The sequence below is a fragment of the Thalassophryne amazonica genome, chromosome 7 (genome assembly GCF_902500255.1).
Source record: "Thalassophryne amazonica chromosome 7, fThaAma1.1, whole genome shotgun sequence".
NCBI classification, from domain to species: domain Eukaryota; kingdom Metazoa; phylum Chordata; class Actinopteri; order Batrachoidiformes; family Batrachoididae; genus Thalassophryne; species Thalassophryne amazonica.
The window spans coordinates 73,983,813-74,003,877 of record NC_047109.1 but is presented as its reverse complement, the minus strand read 5'-3'; the positions used below and the strand labels follow the sequence as shown (position 1 = coordinate 74,003,877).

At 43.3% G+C, this 20,065-nt stretch overlaps 1 protein-coding gene across 1 annotated transcript in view; it reads right to left on the bottom strand.

The window, feature by feature from the left end:
* Nucleotides 1-5,330: 5,330 nt before the first annotated feature.
* Nucleotides 5,331-20,065, bottom strand: part of p3h3 (prolyl 3-hydroxylase 3) — a 29,409-nt gene continuing 14,674 nt past the window's right edge. The window contains 9 exon segments of the mRNA XM_034174469.1: nt 5,331-5,928; nt 16,270-16,410; nt 16,518-16,593; nt 17,222-17,298; nt 17,300-17,340; nt 17,712-17,862; nt 17,984-18,079; nt 18,172-18,299; nt 18,411-18,490. Coding sequence (XP_034030360.1) covers nt 5,758-5,928; nt 16,270-16,410; nt 16,518-16,593; nt 17,222-17,298; nt 17,300-17,340; nt 17,712-17,862; nt 17,984-18,079; nt 18,172-18,299; nt 18,411-18,490 — 961 coding nt within the window. The 3' untranslated portion in view covers nt 5,331-5,757.

Genomic DNA, 20,065 nt, shown 5'->3' with positions numbered 1-20,065 from the left:
ATTCAAGGACATAAGCTGGATCTCAATTCAGAGGTTGCATCCTTCAAAAGACTGCATTTGTTGATGTGTCATCGTGGCAAGGTGTGCCTAGCCTGTCTCATTTCAAAGGCTCCCTGGAATGTGGTGGCTGAATACAGCCTTCTGTCCCCCCCAAAAATAAAAGGACAAAATAGATGTATCCCTTTGGGCCCAAACAATCCCGAGTCACTGAGCAATTTGTCTTAACACTAAATGGTTGATAAATTCAGAAAAAAGGGACAATTTCAGGCTCCATATGTACAGTTATAAATAAGTATTATATAGAAGTACAGTTTAAATAAATATTGAAAAATTCTTACTAAACTACAGTTTACATCCGCTAAGCTAAGTTGTCATGTGCAGCTGTCAAGGTTGCTAGGTAACAGGGGGTAGGGGCAGTATAAGCTACGAATATAAGCTCGTAATGGCACAATGGAAAGATGCTCCACAGCTAGACAATCTCGAAAAGCCAGATCTTCATAGAATGCACCTTGATTTGAACCACAGGCTATACTGGTAGTTCACTCCCAGTCTTAACCCTCCTTTAAATTTCATGTAGTTCAATAAAAAAATACAGACAAAAATGTACACGAGTTATGAGCACACTTTGTTGATTTTACAGAAAATCATCACTTTCACAACCAGTTTTCTTTAGACAAATAAAGCGATGGGTTCATGAACATTCCCAAGGCCAATAAATCCACTGTTGCTTGTATAAATACCTTAATAATTTTTGACAGTTCTTAGATTTGCAGCTATTTTGAATTCTTCAAATTTGCAGGAGATCCATAATCCTGAATACTTGAACTTTTGTTTACATAATTTGAAAGGAAATATTTTAAAATCAAAAGTCTTGAGCTTTCCTGTTAATTGGCACTGCTTCACACTTCTAGAGAGTCACTTTGTTTCCTGGCATTTTACCATGGTCTGTTAAGCAGCTATTTTAAATTCTACATTAAATAGTAAAACCACATACAATCATACAACAACAACAACAAAAAACAACATCATATACAATACGGGAACACAGGAAACATTCATTCATTCATCTTCCACCGCTTAGTCCAATTAAGGGTCGCGGGGGGCTGGAGCCTATTCCCAGCAGTCATAGAGCACGAGGCGGGGTACACCCAGGACAGGACACCAGTCTGTCGCAGGGCCACAAATAGATAAACAAACACAGACACACCCACACACAATTTTTTAAAGAGTCCAATCCACCTATCCCGCATGTCTTTGGATGTGGGAGGAAACCAGAGCACCCGGAGGAAACCCACGCAAACACTGGGAGAACATGCAAACTCCACACAGAAAGGCCACGGGAATTGAACCCATGACCTTCTCGCTGTGAGGCAACAGTGCTAACCACTAAGCCACCGTGCTGCCCACACAGGAAACAGTCAGTTAAAATTACATAGTCTTCAGTGAGACCTCTCAACATCCAGTAATGCATCTGCAGGTATTATCCAGATTTATTCAAAAGAGTAATAGACAAAGGAACAAAAGATTTTTTAAATCTGTTACTCTTATACCTGACAGCTCGATACTGTTTCCCTGATGGCAAGAGCTCATATTCACTGAAAAGCATGTGGAAGGCTCCTTAAGAATGTTTTTGCTTGCGCCAGGACCGAGGTTTCGAAAATAGTTTTTAAAGAGGGATACTCTGTCTTGCCAATAATTTTCATGGGGTATCAAACTAGTTTCTCAATTTTGGATTTGCTCTGAACAGTAAGAGACCCAAACCAGGCTACCATGCCATATCTTATTAGGCTCTCCAGCACAGCATTGTAAAAAGAAGCTAATATTGTTGAGCTCACACTAACAGTCTGAGTCTTCTTAAAAAATGAAGCCTCTGGGACAGTTTGCGGCACATGAAATCCACATGCACATTCCACTTGAGAAGATAGTCCACATAGACACCAAGGTATTTGAAAGACTATCTGTTCTATCGCACTGCCTCCAGTAATGACCGGGTCATGGAACAGCAGCCCTTGGATGGCCCCTGGAGTCATCCACTGCACAACAGTGGATGACTCCAGGGGGTGGGTGCGGTATTTGCGCTGGAGACTCTCCTGTCCTGTGCACCAACTGCATTTCCTGTACGTTCGTTTTGTGAATTGTTCTCCAATTTATGTTTGTAGCATGGCCCAAGCAGAGGGTCACCACTTTGAGTCTGGTCTGCTTGAGGTTTCTTCCTCAGAGGGAGTTTTTCCTTACCACGGCTGCTCTGGAGGTTAGTAAGGTTAGACCTTACTTGTGTGAAGCGCCTTGAGGCAACTCTGTTGTGATTTGACACTATATAAGTGAAAATAAATTGAAGTTGAATTGATGACGCATGCGCAGTGAAGCACGCGTGTTCACATCACATCTCACTCACGCCTTCATCTTTCCCCCCTTCTGCTCACAATTTCCATTCCACCGTGTTTCTCACCTAGGTAACCCGCTGCCAACTTGATTCTGTTCACTTCTTCACTCCTCGTGTCTCCGTGCATCCTCCTCTTTGGGTTAAGTGGTTGGTGTCTTAAATAGTACATTCACCCCCTAGTTTTCTGCCAGATTTGTTAGGTACTGCCCTGCTTTCTTGCATTTCGTTTTTACCTTCTGTGACTTTTGGTTTTGATCCACAGCTCAGCCTGCTGTTTTGGATTAGTCATTTTTGTGAGATGCTTTTGTTATTTGACCTCTGCTAGTGACCTGGATTTCTCTGTGCTGTACACACTGAAAGCTTGTAGTCCCACTGAGTGACCTCTTGTACTCTGACTTTGGTTCTGAAACTCCACTTTCAGTTTGCCTGGTGTACTGGACACTGTTGCTACTGACATTGATTTCCAGTGTTGTTATTTGACCCACACAATGACAGTGTGTATCTGTGACTGTTGTTTTCAGCATGTCTTTACTCCCTTTGGCTACAAATAAAAAAACCTTTTTTTGAGAACTGTCATTCATGCATTGGGGTCTTCAGGTCCTGACATTGACAAGAGGGTAGATTATAAGAATTGTTTTGGTCCCCATGGATTTGGTAATCATGGTGAAATTGGCTCAATGCTCCTTGTGTATTCAAAAATTTGGGGGTTGCAAATTGCTGGATATCATATTACTATTGCTGCTTATGTTTTCATGGGAAGATAGTGGACTTTTACGTATATATAGAAGTGCTCAGTTTGTGAACTCAGACCAAAGACTTTTTGCAGTTTCCAAAGGATCCAGTTCAAGGCCCAATCCCAATATTACCCGTCACCCTATCACTTCACTCTTTTCCTTCATTTTGCACATTCACGTGTAAAATGAAATGAAAGGACAGACAGATGAACAATGTTCTACATGTCCCAGGTTTTGTATTATCTTCACTTTTTCTTCCTTTGATGGTCACTGAGTCAATTTGATCTGTATGTTGGGTCACAAGAATATCTTCAATGCTTCTTGGCACAGATTGTGTAGCTTTCTGGAATGTCACAGGGGAAATTAACATTTAACAAGATCTTCCCTCACTTGGTGTTTTGATGATTGTGCTATGTCACACATCAGTCCCAGGTCTTCAGTCTGTGTTCAGCTGTTTTCAAAATTGGTGACTGCTAAGCTCAGTGTGTGACTGATGTCATTTCCATACCCGTAAATCATTAACAGAGCCATGGTGTCTAAATATATACATACACATGTTGGTGTGCATTGGCCTACTTACTGAGTTAATTCTGTGGATCAGTAAAAGTGCTGACTTTTGTTCACTCAAGCAAAGTAATGACAGATGCATACTGGCCATTTTGTCTGAGCTGGATTTAGTACAAATAGAGTTGGGGAAATGCAGGCAGTGAGACAGAGTGTTCAACTAAAATCACCTTTAAAAAACATCCGTGTGAGCAGACAGGCACACCGGGTCAGGAGAGAGACAGAAAATGAGGATTTTTTTTTTTTTTTTCCCTATTTACAGTATTGGTGAAATAGTCAAGAAGATGCTGAACTGATAAAGTGGAGCAGTGTGTAGTGTCATTCCCTGATGTTATATGAAATAGCCGTTAATATCAAGGTGCCGCCATGGCTGGCAAACAGGTGGCAGGACAATACTGATCATGAAGGATCCCCATCATCATCAAACTGCTGTCCAACAACCAACATCACTGCAACCAAGATGAGCAGGCACATGAGTCAATACGTGAGTGAAGCTCAGAAGGCCATTGGAAACAACACTAAAGGATCAAAACAGCAGCTGCTGGTCGACAGAGCAATCAACTAGGACTCTTATGACCAGACAGACCAACTGGAGAATGCAGCATAGCCTGGACTGAGAAGAAAGCTTATGACTCAATGCGCCACGCATCGATACTAAAGTGCTTGGCTCCACACAAAATCAACAAGGCATTGATAGGCTTCCTCAGGAACACCATGAGGCTGTGCATAACAATACCGGAGACAAACTGGTGTGGCATATACCAAAGCAATGCTCCATCCCCGCTACTGTTGCACATATGTCTGAGCCCCCTCAGTCAGATCATTGCAAAGTCTGGATGAAGATACCGGTTCAGGTGTGGGGGACCATCAGCCACCTCCTGTACATATCAACTGATCTTCATGTCAAGAGTAAACGAGACATCGATTCACTGATCCACCTTACCAGGATAATCAGCAGTGTCATTGGCACAACATTTGGGCTGAAAGGAGGCAAAGAGGCGGAAAGTTAAGTAAAGCTACCTGAAGACAGCACTTCAGACATACAGGGCAGTTACAAGTACAGGACAACACTGTCCCACTGCTTTCTGCTCTCAGGAGACCCAACACCTGGAGCAGCAAACAGTCGTGAGGCTTAGTGTTGAGTTGACTGGCTGAGTTGTGCTGCGCAGACAAAACACAGTTATCAGAAGATGAAGGCAGAGTTTTAGGGTATCACATGATGTCAGTGTGTGAGGAAGGGAAAAGGTCAAAACTGACGATCCATTAAACAGGCTGGCTGAGGGATTATTTTAACACAGGAGTACCATAAACAGTACTAGACTTTCAAATTCTTGAGACCAAATGAGGCGGTTTGGGGGGGGAGGGGGGTGAGAGAAGATGCTGGTTTGTGATGGGAAGGATAAGTCAAAGTGGTTGATGCACTGGACTGGATGTGAATGATTAAATGATCTGGGTGGATTATGATTCCATATTCTAAATGGAAGATTCTTTTTAAGCTTCATAAACAAATGCACTCATTTATGAGGGATTAACAGTAATCTCTCTATTTCTATCCTCTCTCTCTCTCGCTCTCTCTCTGTGCTTCTGTTGTGCTCACGTGACTTCTTCAACAATCACTGCTGTTTAATTCTGCTTGTAAAAGACACACAGACTGAGGAGGATATTTTTTTATTTGATTTTACTCAGCAGGCAGCCACAGAGGATGTGAAGTCGTCTGTAATAAATTACACAACCGCACTTTTATTTTTCCACATCTTTTGTCCTCTATAACGCTTTCTGTGTATTTGGCACACACCGCCCATGCCGTACCAGCAGTCACGGGTATTTCTGTTGCCGTCCGCACACACCAAGCTGGAGTTGGCGGTGCCTCAGGTTCGATTCCCCAGCTATAATACCTTTGGCTGCTTCTTGCTTTCCATTTTCCCGTCACAGATTTGCCACAAAATAATCTTAGAAAAGGTGGAGCGGACATGTTTGGCTGAACGACACCTCAGTCAAGTTGCTGGATGGCGGTCTGCTCAGTTCGAATGGACACTCCGGTTTAAATGTGCCAGTTTGTGGAAGCTCGTGGAGCCATCACAGCTCATCTTTTCCCCCCATCACCCTGCCTGTCCCTCTGCTCCTCTCCTTTAATACGTGGCTCCGAGCGTTGCGAGGAGGAGTGTTGCCTCCCTCCTTTGACTCCTCCTCTTTTTTAACCACACTCTGTCCATCTGTAGCCCACATGGTCTCAGCCTCCTCTCGCTCCTACAGGAAAGAGGATTGTCCATCAAAAAAACAGAAAAGGAAGATGGTCTGTCCTACTGTTGCCCCACCAGTCTTTTTGATCAGTTACTGAAAAAGGGTATGGGGTTATTTCAGAAGGAGGGGTCAAAGGCCAAATTAGGCTTTTCCAATGATGTACAGGAAAATTCTTAGAGTTTCAGTAATTTAAGATCAGAATCTGCTCTCTGGCTTCATTAGTCACTGAGATATGAGTCATGGTCTGACTGTTCTTTCTGACCATTACCACAGTAACAATTCTAACAAAGTTTCCAATTACAGCAGTGTTTCTCCAATAACCAAAAAGGTAAAAAACAAACAAAAATAAACTCTCCCATACCACATAACTCTCCAAATATCCAAAAACATAGGAGTAAACATTGGATTTACATAGGAGAAATAATAAAGACAATACATATATATTCGATGACGAAGTCGTTCTTAAACAGTTTCAGAAACACTTTAAGTTAGAATGTGATATCAATTTAAAATGTGATATTTTACCAATATACTCACAGGCCACTAGGGGTCACTCAAGGATCCTTAGTGGTTGCTCACAGACCACAAGTGGTCCACAGACCTCTCTTTGAGAAAGGCTGCATTAGCGTTAATATAATGTTTTATCTCGCAAATAATTTGAGACCAAAAGCAGTTTCTGAGACACAGCATAACATTCTCAGGAGCGTGCACAAATGGACAGGTGAAAGAATATGCACTATGTATTTTTTTTTTATTATTATTTTTGTGCAAAGTTGGTTGACTCAGGTCAGAGAACTGCTTGAGTCAGTACTAGAAAACAGCTCAGTCGGATGCACATAAACCTTCCCCATTCCAGAAAAGGCAATGTTAAAACACACACACACACACACACACACTCATCTTCAACCGCTTAGCTCAATTAAGGGTTGCGGGGGGCTGGAGCCTATCCCAGCAGTCATACAGCGTGAGGCAAGGTACACCCAGGACAGGATGCCAGTCTGTCACAGGGCCACAAACACACAAACAAACACACTCACACCCACTCGCACACTTAAGGACAATCTAAAGATTTCAGTCCACCTAACCCGCATGTCTTTGGATGTGGGAGGAAACCGGAGCACCTGGAGGAAACCCATGCAAACACGGGGAGAACATGCAAACTCCACACAAAAAGGCCACAAGTGGGAATTGAACCCATGACCTTCTCGCTGTGAGGCAATAGTGCTAACCACTAATCCACCATGCTGCCAATGTTAAAACAAACATAATTAAAATAAATATAATATACTAAATTATTAATAAATAAAAAGCCTCAATCACTTACTCATCTTCAACCGCTTATCCGGGTTCAGGTCGTGGAGGCAACAGCTCCAGCAGGGGACCCCAAACTCCTCTTTCCCGGGCCACATTAACCACCTCTGTCTGGGGGATCCCGAGGCGTTCTCAGGCCAGCGTGGAGATATAATCTCTCCACCTAGTCCTGGGTCATCCCCGGGGTCTTCTCCTAGCCAGGTGTGCCTGGAACACCTCCTTAGGGAGGCAACCAGGGGGCATATTAACAAGATGCCCGAACCACCTCAGCTGGCTAACTTTCAACGTCAAGGAGCAGCAGGTCTACTCCAAGCGTCTCTCAGATGACCGAGCTTCTCACCTTATCTCTAAGGGAGACACCAACCGCCCCCCTGAGGAAACCCATTTCAGCTGCTTGTACCCGCGATCTCGTAGTTTTACCCTTTCCTCTTTGCAGCATCTCACAAGCTCCATCAGGTTGGATGGAAGCGTTGGTGCACAGACACTATCCTAAAAATTCTACACACAACACCCTATAATGACAATGTTTTTTTTAGATGTTTGCAAATTTATTAAAAATACCACGAATGCCACAAAGCTCAAAATTGAGCTCACGTGCATCATGTTTCCACTGATCATCCTTGAGATGTTTCTACAACTTAACTGGAGTCCACCTGGGGAACATTCAGTTGACTTCACATGATTTAGAAAGGCACACACCTGTCTACATAAATGGTCCCACAGTTGACTGTGCACGTCAGAGCACAAACCAAGCATGAAGTCAAAGAAATTGTCTGTAGGCCTCAGAGACAGGATTGTTTTGAGGCACAAATCTGGGGAAGGGGACAGAAACAGGTCCCAATGAGCACAGTGGCCTCCATCATCTGTAAATGAATGAAATTCAGATCTACCAGGACTCTTCCTAGAGCTGGCCATCCCTCTAAAGTGAATTATCCTGGGAGAAGGGCCGTAGTCAAGGAAGAAACCAATAACCTGATGGTCACTCTGTCAGAGCTCCAGCATTCCTCTGTGGAGAGAGGACAACCTTCCAGAAGGACAACCATCTCTGCAGCAATCCACCAATCAGGCCTGTATGGTAGAGTGGCCAGATAGAAGACACTCCTTAGTAAAAGGCACATGGCAGCCTGCCTGGAGTTTGCCAGAAGGGACCTGAAGGCCTCTCAGACCATGAGAAACAAATTCTCTGGTCTGATGAGACAAAGATTGAACTGGCAAGAATGCCAGGCAGCACCCCTACAGTGAAGCATGGTGGTGGCAGCATCATGCTGTGGGGATGTTTTTCAGCAGCAGGAACTGGGAGACTAGTCAAGAATTAGGATTGAGGGAAAGATGAAAGCAGCAATGTACAGAGACATCCTGGATGAAAACCTGCTCCAGAGCGCTCTTAACCTCAGACTGGGATGATGGTTCATCTTTCTGTAGGACAATGACCCTAGGCACACAGCCAAGATATCAAAGGAATGGGTTCAGGACAACTCAGTGAATGTCCTTGAGTGGCCCAGCCAGAGCCCAGACCTGAATCTGATTGAACATCTCTGGAGAGATCTGAAAATGGCTGTGCACCGACGCTCCCCATCCAACCTGATGGAACCTGAGTGGTGCTGCAAAGAGAAATGGGATAAACTGCCCACATATAGGTGCACCAAGCTTGTGGCATCATATTCATGAAGACTTGATGCTGTAAATGCTGCCAAAGGTGCATCAACAAAGTATTGAGCAAATGCTGTGAATACTTACAGTGAGGAAAATAAGTATTTGAACATCCTGCGGTTTTGCAAGTTCTCCCACTTAGAAATCATGGAGGGGTCTGAAATTTTCATCTTAGGTGCATGTCCACTGTGAGAGATATAATCTTAAAAAAATAATAATAATCTGGAAATCACAATGTATGATTTTTTAATAATTTATATGTATGTTACTGCTGCAAATAAGTACTTGAACACCTGTGAAAATCAATGTTAGTATTTGGTACAGTAGCCTTTGTTTGCAATTATAGAGGTCATACGTTTCCTGTAGTTTTTCACCAGGTTTGCACACACTGCAGCAGGGATTTTGGTCCACTCCTCCATACAGATCTTCTCTTCCAATTCAGGTCTGGAGACTGGCCAGGCCACTCCAGGACCTTGAAATGCTTCTTACGGAGCCCCTCCTTAGTTGCCCTGGCTGTGTGTTTGGGGTCATTGTCATGCTGGAAGACCCAGCCATGACCCATCTTCAATGCTTTTACTGACGGAAGGAGGTTGTTTGCCAAAATCTCGCAATACATGACCCCATCCATCCTCCCTTCAATACGGTGCAGTTGCCCTGTCCCCTTTGCAGAAGAGCACCCCCAGCGTATGATGTTTCCGCCCCCAGGCTTCACAGTTGGGATGGTTTTCTTGGAGTTGTTCTAATCTTCTAAACATGGTAAGTGGAGTTAATTCCAAAAAGCTCTATTCTGGTCTCATCTGACCACATGACCTTCTCCCATGCCTCCTCTGGATCATCCAGATGGTCACTGGTGAACTTCAAACGGGCCTGGACATGTGCTGGCTTCAACAGGGGGACCTTGCTGCCCTGCAGGATTTCAAACCATGACAGCATCATGTGTTATTAATGTAATCTTTGTGACTGTGGTCCCAGCTCTCTTCAGGTCATTGACCAGGTCCTCCTGTGTAGTTCTGAGCTTTCTCAGAATCATCCTTACCCCACAAAGTGAGATCTTGCATGGAATCCCAGACCGAGGGAGATTGACAGTCATCTTGTGTTTCTTTCACTTTTTAATAAATAATCATTACAGTTGTTGTCTTCTACCAAGCTGCTGCCTGTTGTCCTGTAGTCCATCCCAGCCTTGTGCAGGTCTACAGTTTTGTCCCTGGTGTCCTTAGACAGCTCTTTGGTCTTGGCTATGGTGGACAGGTTGGAGTGTGATTGACTGAGTGTGTGAACAGGTGTCTTTTATACAGGTAACAAGTTCAAACAGGTGCAATTATTACAGGTAAAGAGTAAATGACTCCTATGAAGGTCTGTTTTTTTTTACGTAAAAACACTTCGTTTTTACTGTGTTAAAGGCAGTTCATTGCTTGATGTTTTTATTTTGAAGTACTTCCAGTGATAGGGGCCTTTGCTCATCTAACTGCAACTTGACATCTTCACAGAACAAAGTAAAGTTTAATGGTGGTTTTGTTACGTGTAAGGCTTCTGTTGTGGAAATTAAGCACCTGGCTAGAATGGGAACAAGGTATCTTTTGGTTTAAATTCTTCTACATCAATTTAGATGTGTTTTGGTGATATTACTGCAGGAATGTGTTTAAATACGTGAAGGTAAAGGTTAAGCTGAAATTAGCCTCTCCAAGTTTTAGTCATGTTAGCCTTCCTAGCTTTAGCAGACGTGGTTATTAAAGGCTACACGTGACTTAGGCAAAGGTTTAATGCAGCCGAATGAATGTTTGTAAATTATGTTGTTTTTTTGTGTTGGTACTTATTTTTATGTATTTTCTCTGTCTTTTTAGTTCTTACGGTGTTTCTGAAGAACCAACAGCAAAGTAAATTATGTTCAAATAATGTTGAAAGGTGAACATAATTAAAGGCTTCTGGAAACATCAGTACGCCTCACCAGTGTCTGGCCAGGGTTTAGCTACAGTAAGAACTTGGCCCTCATCGATTTGACAGCTTGCTGCCTTCATGACGGGCCAGGACAGAGAGTCTTCATGATGTGGAAGGTGCTGTTCCCACTGCTGCATTGCCACGTGCTGTCCAGGGAGTTTCATTAAGCAGTACCGGTTTGAGCACCTCATCGCATGATTGACTGTGGCAGTTCAAGCAACAGGCCTGATATAGACTGTGATAATGTCAAAATCAAGTAGTGTGGAGGAGTGGGCAGCTTCTGTCCAGCATGATGGTCATGATCTCCAAAGTGAGCCCCAACAAAAGGAAAAAGAGGTGTCTGATGTTCAAGGCAAACTTCAAAAGGACATCAATCTACCTGTCGGTCCCAGACGGTCTGAACGTGTGCGCATTCCCACTGAGAAGATGCGTGCACTCCAATGTGAAGAAGCCACAAAAAGGGAGAAACGATTGCTTTCTATGTATGACAAATGGAAGCTCCAAGTACGCAAAACAAGAGATCAGTTGAAGACATACATGCCTGAAAGTCAGCTCTGGACTCTCATTGAAGACCTTAAAAAGGTTATGGAAAATATAATGAACATGTATTATGAAATTCGAGACCTTGTCACTCCCTCTACTGACATAAGGAGATGAGTAGATACTTGTGAATCAGTGACCAAGGAAATAATCAGCATTGCTCATAGCTGAACTATAGATCTGGAAGAGGAGTTTAATGAGGAGGAGGAAAGACACTACCTTCACGAACTGCTTAATCATGAGCATGCAAAGTCTGTTTATGGATCCGCAGCTTCTTTCATAAGTCAAAGCAGGTCTGATCACGTGAACTCTGTGCAATGGGTGGTCTCCGACTCCACAAATTTGTCTCAAATGACAGAAATGTCCTGGCAAGCATACCACCCTCTGAACAAGCAACCAATGTAAATAACATGGGCCTCTCATTTGACAATCTGCCACTTGAGAGAGCTCTTGGGATCCGGTGGGATGTGGAACATGACCATTTCTGGATAAACGTCAGTCTTAAGGATCAGTTTATGACACGCCGTGATATTTTGTCCACAGTTGCCTCCCAGTATGATCCTCTTGGATTTCTGGCCCCAGTTCTACTTAAAGGGAAGATCATCCTCCAGGAGATGTGTAGGCGTGGCACAGACTGGGATGACCCTCTACCAGATGAGCTTTGTCCAAAATGGGAGCAGTGGAAAACTGATTTAGCTCACTTGGAGAATGTCACCATACGCCACACTTACTCGCCTACTGGATTTGGAAGGATCATAAAGTCTGAGCTGCATCATTTTTCAGACGCAAGCTTGAAGGGTTATGGTCAATGTTCATACCTGAGACTGCAAAATGAAGATGGAGATATTCACTGTGCCCTAGTTACTGTGCCCTATATTGTGTATCACCCACTAAAGTCACAACTATTCCAAGATTGGAATTAAAGGCTGCAGTTGTCTCAGCAAAGATGAGCAGCATGCTCAAAGAGGAGCTTGGATGTTTTGTTGCTGAGGAGTTCTTCTGGACTGATTCTAAAGTGGTCTTAGGTTACCTTAGGAATGATGCATGGCGATTTCACACCTTTGTAGCCAACCGTGTCCAGAAGATTCATCTTAGCTCGGCCCCACACCCGATATGTCCCCACCAACAAGAATCCTGCTGACCATGCTTCTCGAGGCTTGACGTCCAGTGAGCTTCTTTAATCCACCTGGCTCATTGGACCCACATTCTTATGGAACAAGGAAATCAAACTTCCAGCAGATGAAGTTCCAGAGTTATCAGTTGGAGATCCAGAGGTCAGAAGTGCTGTAGTGCTCATAAGCAGCTCAAAGGAACAAGCAAGTGTTGGGTATTTTCTCCTCCAAACATTCTTAAAACCTTTAACAAGACAAACAGAGTCAAGAAACACCAGTGAGACAGAAAGTCAAATATTACGCGCGGAGTGCGGCCAGGCTGTACACCAAGGCTACACTAAAGTCTGGCCTGCTTTTCCGCTCTTTTTATTAAGAGACGCCCTCATCACATAAACAAGAAACTTGTCCTAAGGGTGGGGGTAATGACGCAAGACAAGTTTCTTCCCATAACATAAACGCATACGTCAATAAGCGCAGCTGTAAGGAAGAACACTTCAGGTCAGCACATCTTGTTCGTCTGTTGCAGGTATCAGCTGTTCTGCATCTGCCTGAAGTGTCCTGTCTTCCACACTCCTTCACACTAAACACCACATCACAAACGTCAAAACAAAAATTGAATTCTCAGGATTGCATTAAGACAGGTGCAAAACAGCACATCTCCGTTCTCATGAGAAAGAAGACAAAGCTAAACAAGGTAGAATAACACGTACGTTCTCAGGGTGAAGTGCAAAACAGCACAACACCGTTCTCATGAGAAAGAAGACAAAGCTAAACAAGGTTGAATAACACGTACGTTCTCAGGGTGAAGTGCAAAACAGCACAACACCGTTCTCATGAGAAAGAAGACAAATGTACAAACGTTTAACAGTGATAACATATATACAAAATCTTTAACAGCAAGTCTCATTGATCACCTGTCCAAATTCTCATCTTGGTTGCAGGCTACTCAAGCTGTGGGACGTCTTCTGAGGCGCGTCAGCAAAAACAAGTCAAACAGCCTCACCACTGTTGCAGAACGTGAAAGGGCAGAACGATGCATCATCAAAGATCTACAGAAAATTGTATATCAAGAAGAGTTGAGTTTGTTGAGCAAAGGACTTCCACTACCATCTCACAATCAGCTATATTCTTTCAATGCCTTTCTTGATGAAAATGGGGTTCTCAGGGTGGGAGGAAGACTGTGCCACTCTTCTCTTTCCAATGGCATCAAGCACCCAGGCAATCATCCCTAAGAATCATCACAGCACAAAGATGGTGATTCCTCATTTCCACGAAAGGATGAAGCATCAAGGTAAAGCCATAACCATCAATGAAATATGGTCCAATGGCTACTGGATTCCAGGACTTAACCACGCAGTAGCATCATACATTCACCAATGCATCATCTGCAGGCGGCACAGGAATCCAACACAGGAGCAAAGGATGGCTGATCTACCTCATGAACGTGTTGAAACTTCACCTCCCTTTACATTCTGTAGTATGGACTGTATCGGTCCATTCGTTACCAAACAAGGAAGAAAGGAGAACAAGCGTTACAGCCTTCTTTTCACCTGCTTTAGCTCACATGCCATTCATATTGAGATGCTCACCGACATGTCCACAGACTCTCTCATCAATGGCCTTCGATGTTTCATTGCCATTCGTGGAGCTGTTCGCCAAATCAAGTCTGATCAAGGCATCAACTTCATTGGAGCAAGAAATGAGCTTAAAGAGGCTTTAAAGGAACTTGATGCAGACAGACTGACTACATTTCTGGCTGACAAGCCACATTGGAGGGGTGTGGGAAAGACAGATTAGGACAGTGAGAAGCATCCTAAGGTCCACACTTGCCCTTTCCTCTGGCAGGCTAAATGATGCTTCATTACGAGCATTTTTCTATGAAGCTATGGCGATTGTCAATGGTCGTCCACTGACCGTCGACAATCTCAGTGATCCCAACAGCCTTGAACCACTCACACCCAACCATCTTCTGACTCTAAAATCCACCAAGACCTTACCTCCTCCGGGTGAGTTTGTCAGAGAAGACATGTATGGCAGAAAAAGATGGCGACATGTTCAGTACCTAGCAGAACAGTTTTGGAGTCGATGGCGTAAGGAATACCTTGCCAACATTGTTCTCAGACAGCGATGGCATAAACCAATAAGGACTCTCAAAGAAGGAGACACTGTAATTTTGAAAGAAGAGGATGTGCACAGGAATGAATGGAGGATGGGCAGAGTCTCAGAAGCTACTACAGACAAAGATGGACTTGTGAGAAGAGTGAAGATCTGTCTTGGTGACAAGAGGCTTGGCAAGAAGGGAGAACGTCTTTACAAGATGTCTGAAGTCGAGTAGCCAATCCAAAAGTTGGTCGTGCTGCTGGAGGCTGACTAAATCTGCTCACTCTCTACTGTTAATAGTTGTTGTCGTCATTTAGCAAGTAAGGAAGTCATTTTAGTTTGAAGTCATTCGCGCATAATGTAAACTGTCTGCAGTTACATTATTTACTCATGACTGGTGGGAGTGTAAATGACTCCTATGAAGGTCTGTTTTTTACGTAAAAACACTTCTTTGTTTTTACTGTGTTAAAGGCAGTTCATTGTTTGATGCTTTTATTTTGAAGTACTTCCAGTGATAGGGGCCTTTGCTCATCTAACTGCAACTTGACATCTTCACGGAACAAAGTAAAGTTTAATGGTGGTTTTGTTACGTGTAAGGCTTCTGTTGTGGAAATTAAGCACCTGGCTAGAATGGGAACAAGGTATCTGTTGGTTTAAATTCTTCTACATCAATTTAGATGTGTTTTGGTGATACTACTGCAGTAATGTGTTTAAATATGTGAAGCTAAAGGTTAAGCTGAAATTAGCCTCTCCAAGTTTTAGTCATGTTAGCCTTCCTAGCTTTAGCAGACGTGGTTATTAAAGGCTACACGTGACTTAGGCAAAGGTTTAATGCAGCCGAATGGATGTTTGTAAATTATGTTGTTTTTTGTGTTGGTACTTATTTTTATGTATTTTCTCTGTCTTTTTAGTTCTTACGGTGTTTCTGAAGAACCAACAGCAAAGTAAATTATGTTCAAATAATGTTGAAAGGTGAACATAATTAAAGGCTTCTGGAAACATCAGTACGCCTCACCAGTGTCTGGCGCAGAATAAGACGACTTCTTAAAGAAAAATTAACAGGTCTGTGTGAGCCAGAATTCTTGCTGGTTGGTAGGTGTTCAAATACTTATTTGCAGCAGTAACATACAAATAAATTATTAAAAAAATCATACATTGTGATTTCAGGATTTGTTTTTTTTTTTTTTTTGATTATGTCTCTCACAGTGGACATGCACCTAAGATGAAAATTTCAGACCCCTCCATGATTTCTAAGTGGGAGAACTTGCAAAACCGCAGGGTGTTCAAATACTTATTTTCCTCACTGTAAGTACATGTGATTTGTTAACTTGTTATTAATAAATCTGCACAAATTTCAACAAAACCTTTTTCATGTTGTCATTGTGGGGTGTTGTGTGTAGAATTTGAGGGAAAAAAGAATTTACTCCATTTTAGAATAAGGTTGTAACAACAAAATGTGGAAAAAGTGAAGCGCTGTGAATACATTCCAGATGCACACTATGTGAAATATGAAGCTAAAGGACTCTTGACATGATCTGAGGCATTATAAATGACAACGCATCATCAGATTTGCATGTCTCTCTGTCTGTAGCCGGGCTTGTTACCCAACACCGGTGTTGTGACAAGCAGAAGCATGCACCTGCAGGCTTCCAGCCCACTACCTGTCTGCAGGGTCAGTGTGTGCTGATATAATTCCTACCATGTCCCGGTAGAGCTTCTCTTTGGTGAACCAGAGGGCCAGCGCACACCTCCGTCCACGGGTCACTGCAGTAACACCGTGAGGATTTACTGGACCTGAGGAGAACCCAACCAATCGACCACAGCTGGGTTTTACTCGTGCCTGTAGAGGACACGGGGTCACACAGTTATTGTTCTGCATGCTTAAAAAAGATAATTAAATGACACAACCGCCGACAATATCAGTGATCAAGGTTTAAAATGGCTCACTGTTACTGTCTTGGCATCCCTGGTTGTGAAAAACAACTCTCCACCCTCAAAGTCATCATTCAGGTAAAGAACGGCACTGCAACGCAAATACGAACATCACAATCAACCATGAAAAAACAAACAAACAAAAAAAACAAAAAGACAGTTGATTTGAAGTGTTACATATCCATGAGAGTTCAGTTAAATCAATCATTGAGGTATGGAAAGAGTACAGCACATGATGGAAAATTTTCTTACAGCAAACCCTCATCAAAAGTGTGAACGCGTTACAACCTTCAGCAGAGCAAACTCACCCATTGTTTAGGCCATTCTGACAGTTCCAAGGTTTTTATAGATTTTTCAAACAGAAGAGCAACAAAAACAGAGTCCTTAACTGAATTACAACGCAGTCCATCTTGGGTCTTTAATCTATCGGTGTCCATGTTCACTTCCGATTAGGTCCCGAAGAAGTAGGACTTCGAGTCACTGATACAACAGGCAGGGCATTCTGAGGTCAGTCCCACACCCTGGGGTGCCAGACTGACCAATGTGCAGGGCCACGATTATTATTTATGATGTCTGAAGGAGAGGGCACAAAAGCATAGTAACGCTTGACTAAAAGGTTTTAAGTATCATGTAGCTTTTGGAATCAAGTTTAAATGATCTCAAACAAGTGCATGACCTTAAACACAGTATTAACTACTGCATAAGATGATGTGTTCCACCTGAGGTCTCTGTGTATGAAAGCTGGTGGTTCTTTCCAGCACTGCTTGGCATCCGGCTCAAGAAGACAGTTGTCCACTGTGGACAGGGTGAGACAGGTCCAGCCTTCCTTCTTGGTCTCCTGATTGCTCAGAAAAAATCAAACATTAACATATTAAAGCAAAGATTTTTTTGTTTTGTTTTTTTTTTTTGCATTTTTGTGTGGGTAACATCCTGCAGAGATGCAGAGGCAGACTGAGGACAGAACTGTTACATATTATCTTCTTGTTCATGGAAACACACTGAAATGACTGAGCCGTGATGATTGAGGTTGAGCCAAGGTATAAAAATGTATCACTGGGTTCAAAAGGATGTCTCTACACACACGGAAATGTAAGCATGATGACAAAATGTCTTTTATGGTGGGAGACATTCCTCACAGAGACAGATCTATTCCACTTCCTCCAGCCAATAACAGAATCTGCCTCTGGAGAGATGTGCATAAATATTTACCTGCGATAGCACTGCGGCAGACCAGGTGTGTGAAAGACACGAAGAGTCCTGATGGGCTATTGAAGTATGAGTGCAGTAAGACTGTCACTCTCTCGCCCAACTCATGCAGCAGTCTGGCATCTGATTGGTTCACCATACCATCCTGAGCCAGCTGCAATAGAAGGAACGGCGTCGTTGCGCATGTGGCAGCTTCAGATGATGTACTCAAACATGAGGAAAACATGTGCTCCATCAAGCGCTATGCTCATGACGTGGTTCTCCTGCTCACTCACCTTGGCGGCCCTGAGAACAGTCAGACCTTCAAAAGTCTCATGAGGTGTGTGAGGAGACTGTCGCCCACGGTAACCATCACCGGCAGACAAAGCAGCCTGTCAGCGATGAAAGAAAACACAAAACAGGACATGAATGTTGTTGCATACTCGAGACGTCATGTACAGTATTGCTAGCAGTTAAAACTTACTGTGGTTAACTGCAGTATTGTGTCACACTCCTTCTGAGTCATGACGCCGTCAAGTACTACACGATTGGTTCCATTCAGAATGCTGTCGTCCATGGTAATGGTCACACCCACCTGAGGAATGTGTCCTCCTGCAGAAAGGTCCAATTAGAGGTGCCGAAATGATAAATGGCTTCAATCTAAACTGAAAGAGATTAGATGTTAGCAATTATTTGACAAACTGAAATATAGCATTTTCTCACCAGGAAAAAATCCACTGTCATCCACTTCCTCCTCCTTCTCTCCCTCTTTCATTTTCTCATTCATTTTCTCTTTTTCTGCTCTGCAAGTGAAGAGCAAAATATCAGAAGATGACTTTTGTTTCACTCTTAGAAACACTCTTGCTATCTCTGCCAAAGAGTCGATGCTTTCACTGCTGTCTGTCTATACGTTCTGTCAAAGCTCAGGGCAGGTCAAGGAGCATGCACTGGGACAGCATGTTGCCAAGTCGACCACACTATGGAACTGCCTTGGGTCTTGGATAGCAACCACCCAGGCAGACAGTCAGTCCATTCCCATCTCTCCAAAGTAACCATCTACCTGCTGCAGTCAGGTGAAATGTGTCCCCTTGGCCTTCTCCAGCCACTAGGGCCCTCAACACTGGAGGCACCTGTATGCTTGAGCACACATAGAGAAACACAGCACACGTTTGAAGGACCCTCACTATGTACAACCCCAATTCCAATGAAGTTGAGACGATGTGTAAAATGTAAATAAAAACAGAATACACTCATCACTCATCTTCAACCGCGTTTCCGGGTTCGGGTCGCGGGGGCGACCAGATGCCCGAACCATCTCAGCTCGCTCCTTTCAACGAGAAGGAGCAGCGACTCTACTCCAAGCTCCCCACGGATGACAATACAATGATTTGGAAATCCTCTTCAACCTATATTCAATTGAATACACCACAAAGACAAGATATTTAATGTTCAAACTGATAAACGTTATTGTTTTTGTACAAATATTTGCTCATTTTGAAATGGATGCCTGCAACACGTTTAAAAAAGCTGGGACAGTGGTATGTTTACCACTGTGTTACATCACCTTTCCTTCTAACAACACTCAATAAGCGTTTGGGAACTGAGGACACTAATTGCTGAAGTTTTGCAGGTGGAATTCTTTCCCATTCTTGCTTGATGTACGATTTCAGCTGTTCAACAGTCCGGGGTCTCCGTGGTCGTATTTTGCACTTCATAATGCGCCACACATTTTCAATGGGTGACAGGTCTGGACTGCAGACAGGCCATTCTAGTACCTATACTCTTTTACTATGAAGCCACGCTGTTGTAACACAAGCAGAATGTGGCTTGGCATTGTCTTGCTGAAATAAGCAGGGACGTCCCTGAAAAAGACGTTGCTTGGATGGCAGCATGTGTTGCTCCAAAACCTGGATGTACCTTTCAGCATTGATGGTGCCATCACATATGTGTAAGTTGCCCATGCCATGGACACTAACACACCCCCATACCATCACAGATGCTGGCTTTTGAACTTTGCACTGGTAACAGTCTGGATGGTCTTTTTCCTCTTTTGTCCGGAGGACAAGACATCCATGATTTCCAAAAACAATTTGAAATGTGGACTCATCAGATCACAGCACACTTTTCCACTTTGCGTCTGTCCATTTCAAATGAACTCGGGCCCAGAGAAGGCGGCAGCATTTCTGGATGTTGTTAATGTATGGCTTTCGTTTTGTATGGTAGAGTTTTAACTTGCACTTGTAGCTGTAGCGACTAACTGTGTTAACTGACAATGATTTTCTGAAGTGTTCCTGAGCCCACACAGGAAGATCCTTTACACAAGGATGTTGGTTTTTAATGCAGTGCCGCCTGAGGGATCGAAGGTCACAGGCATTCGA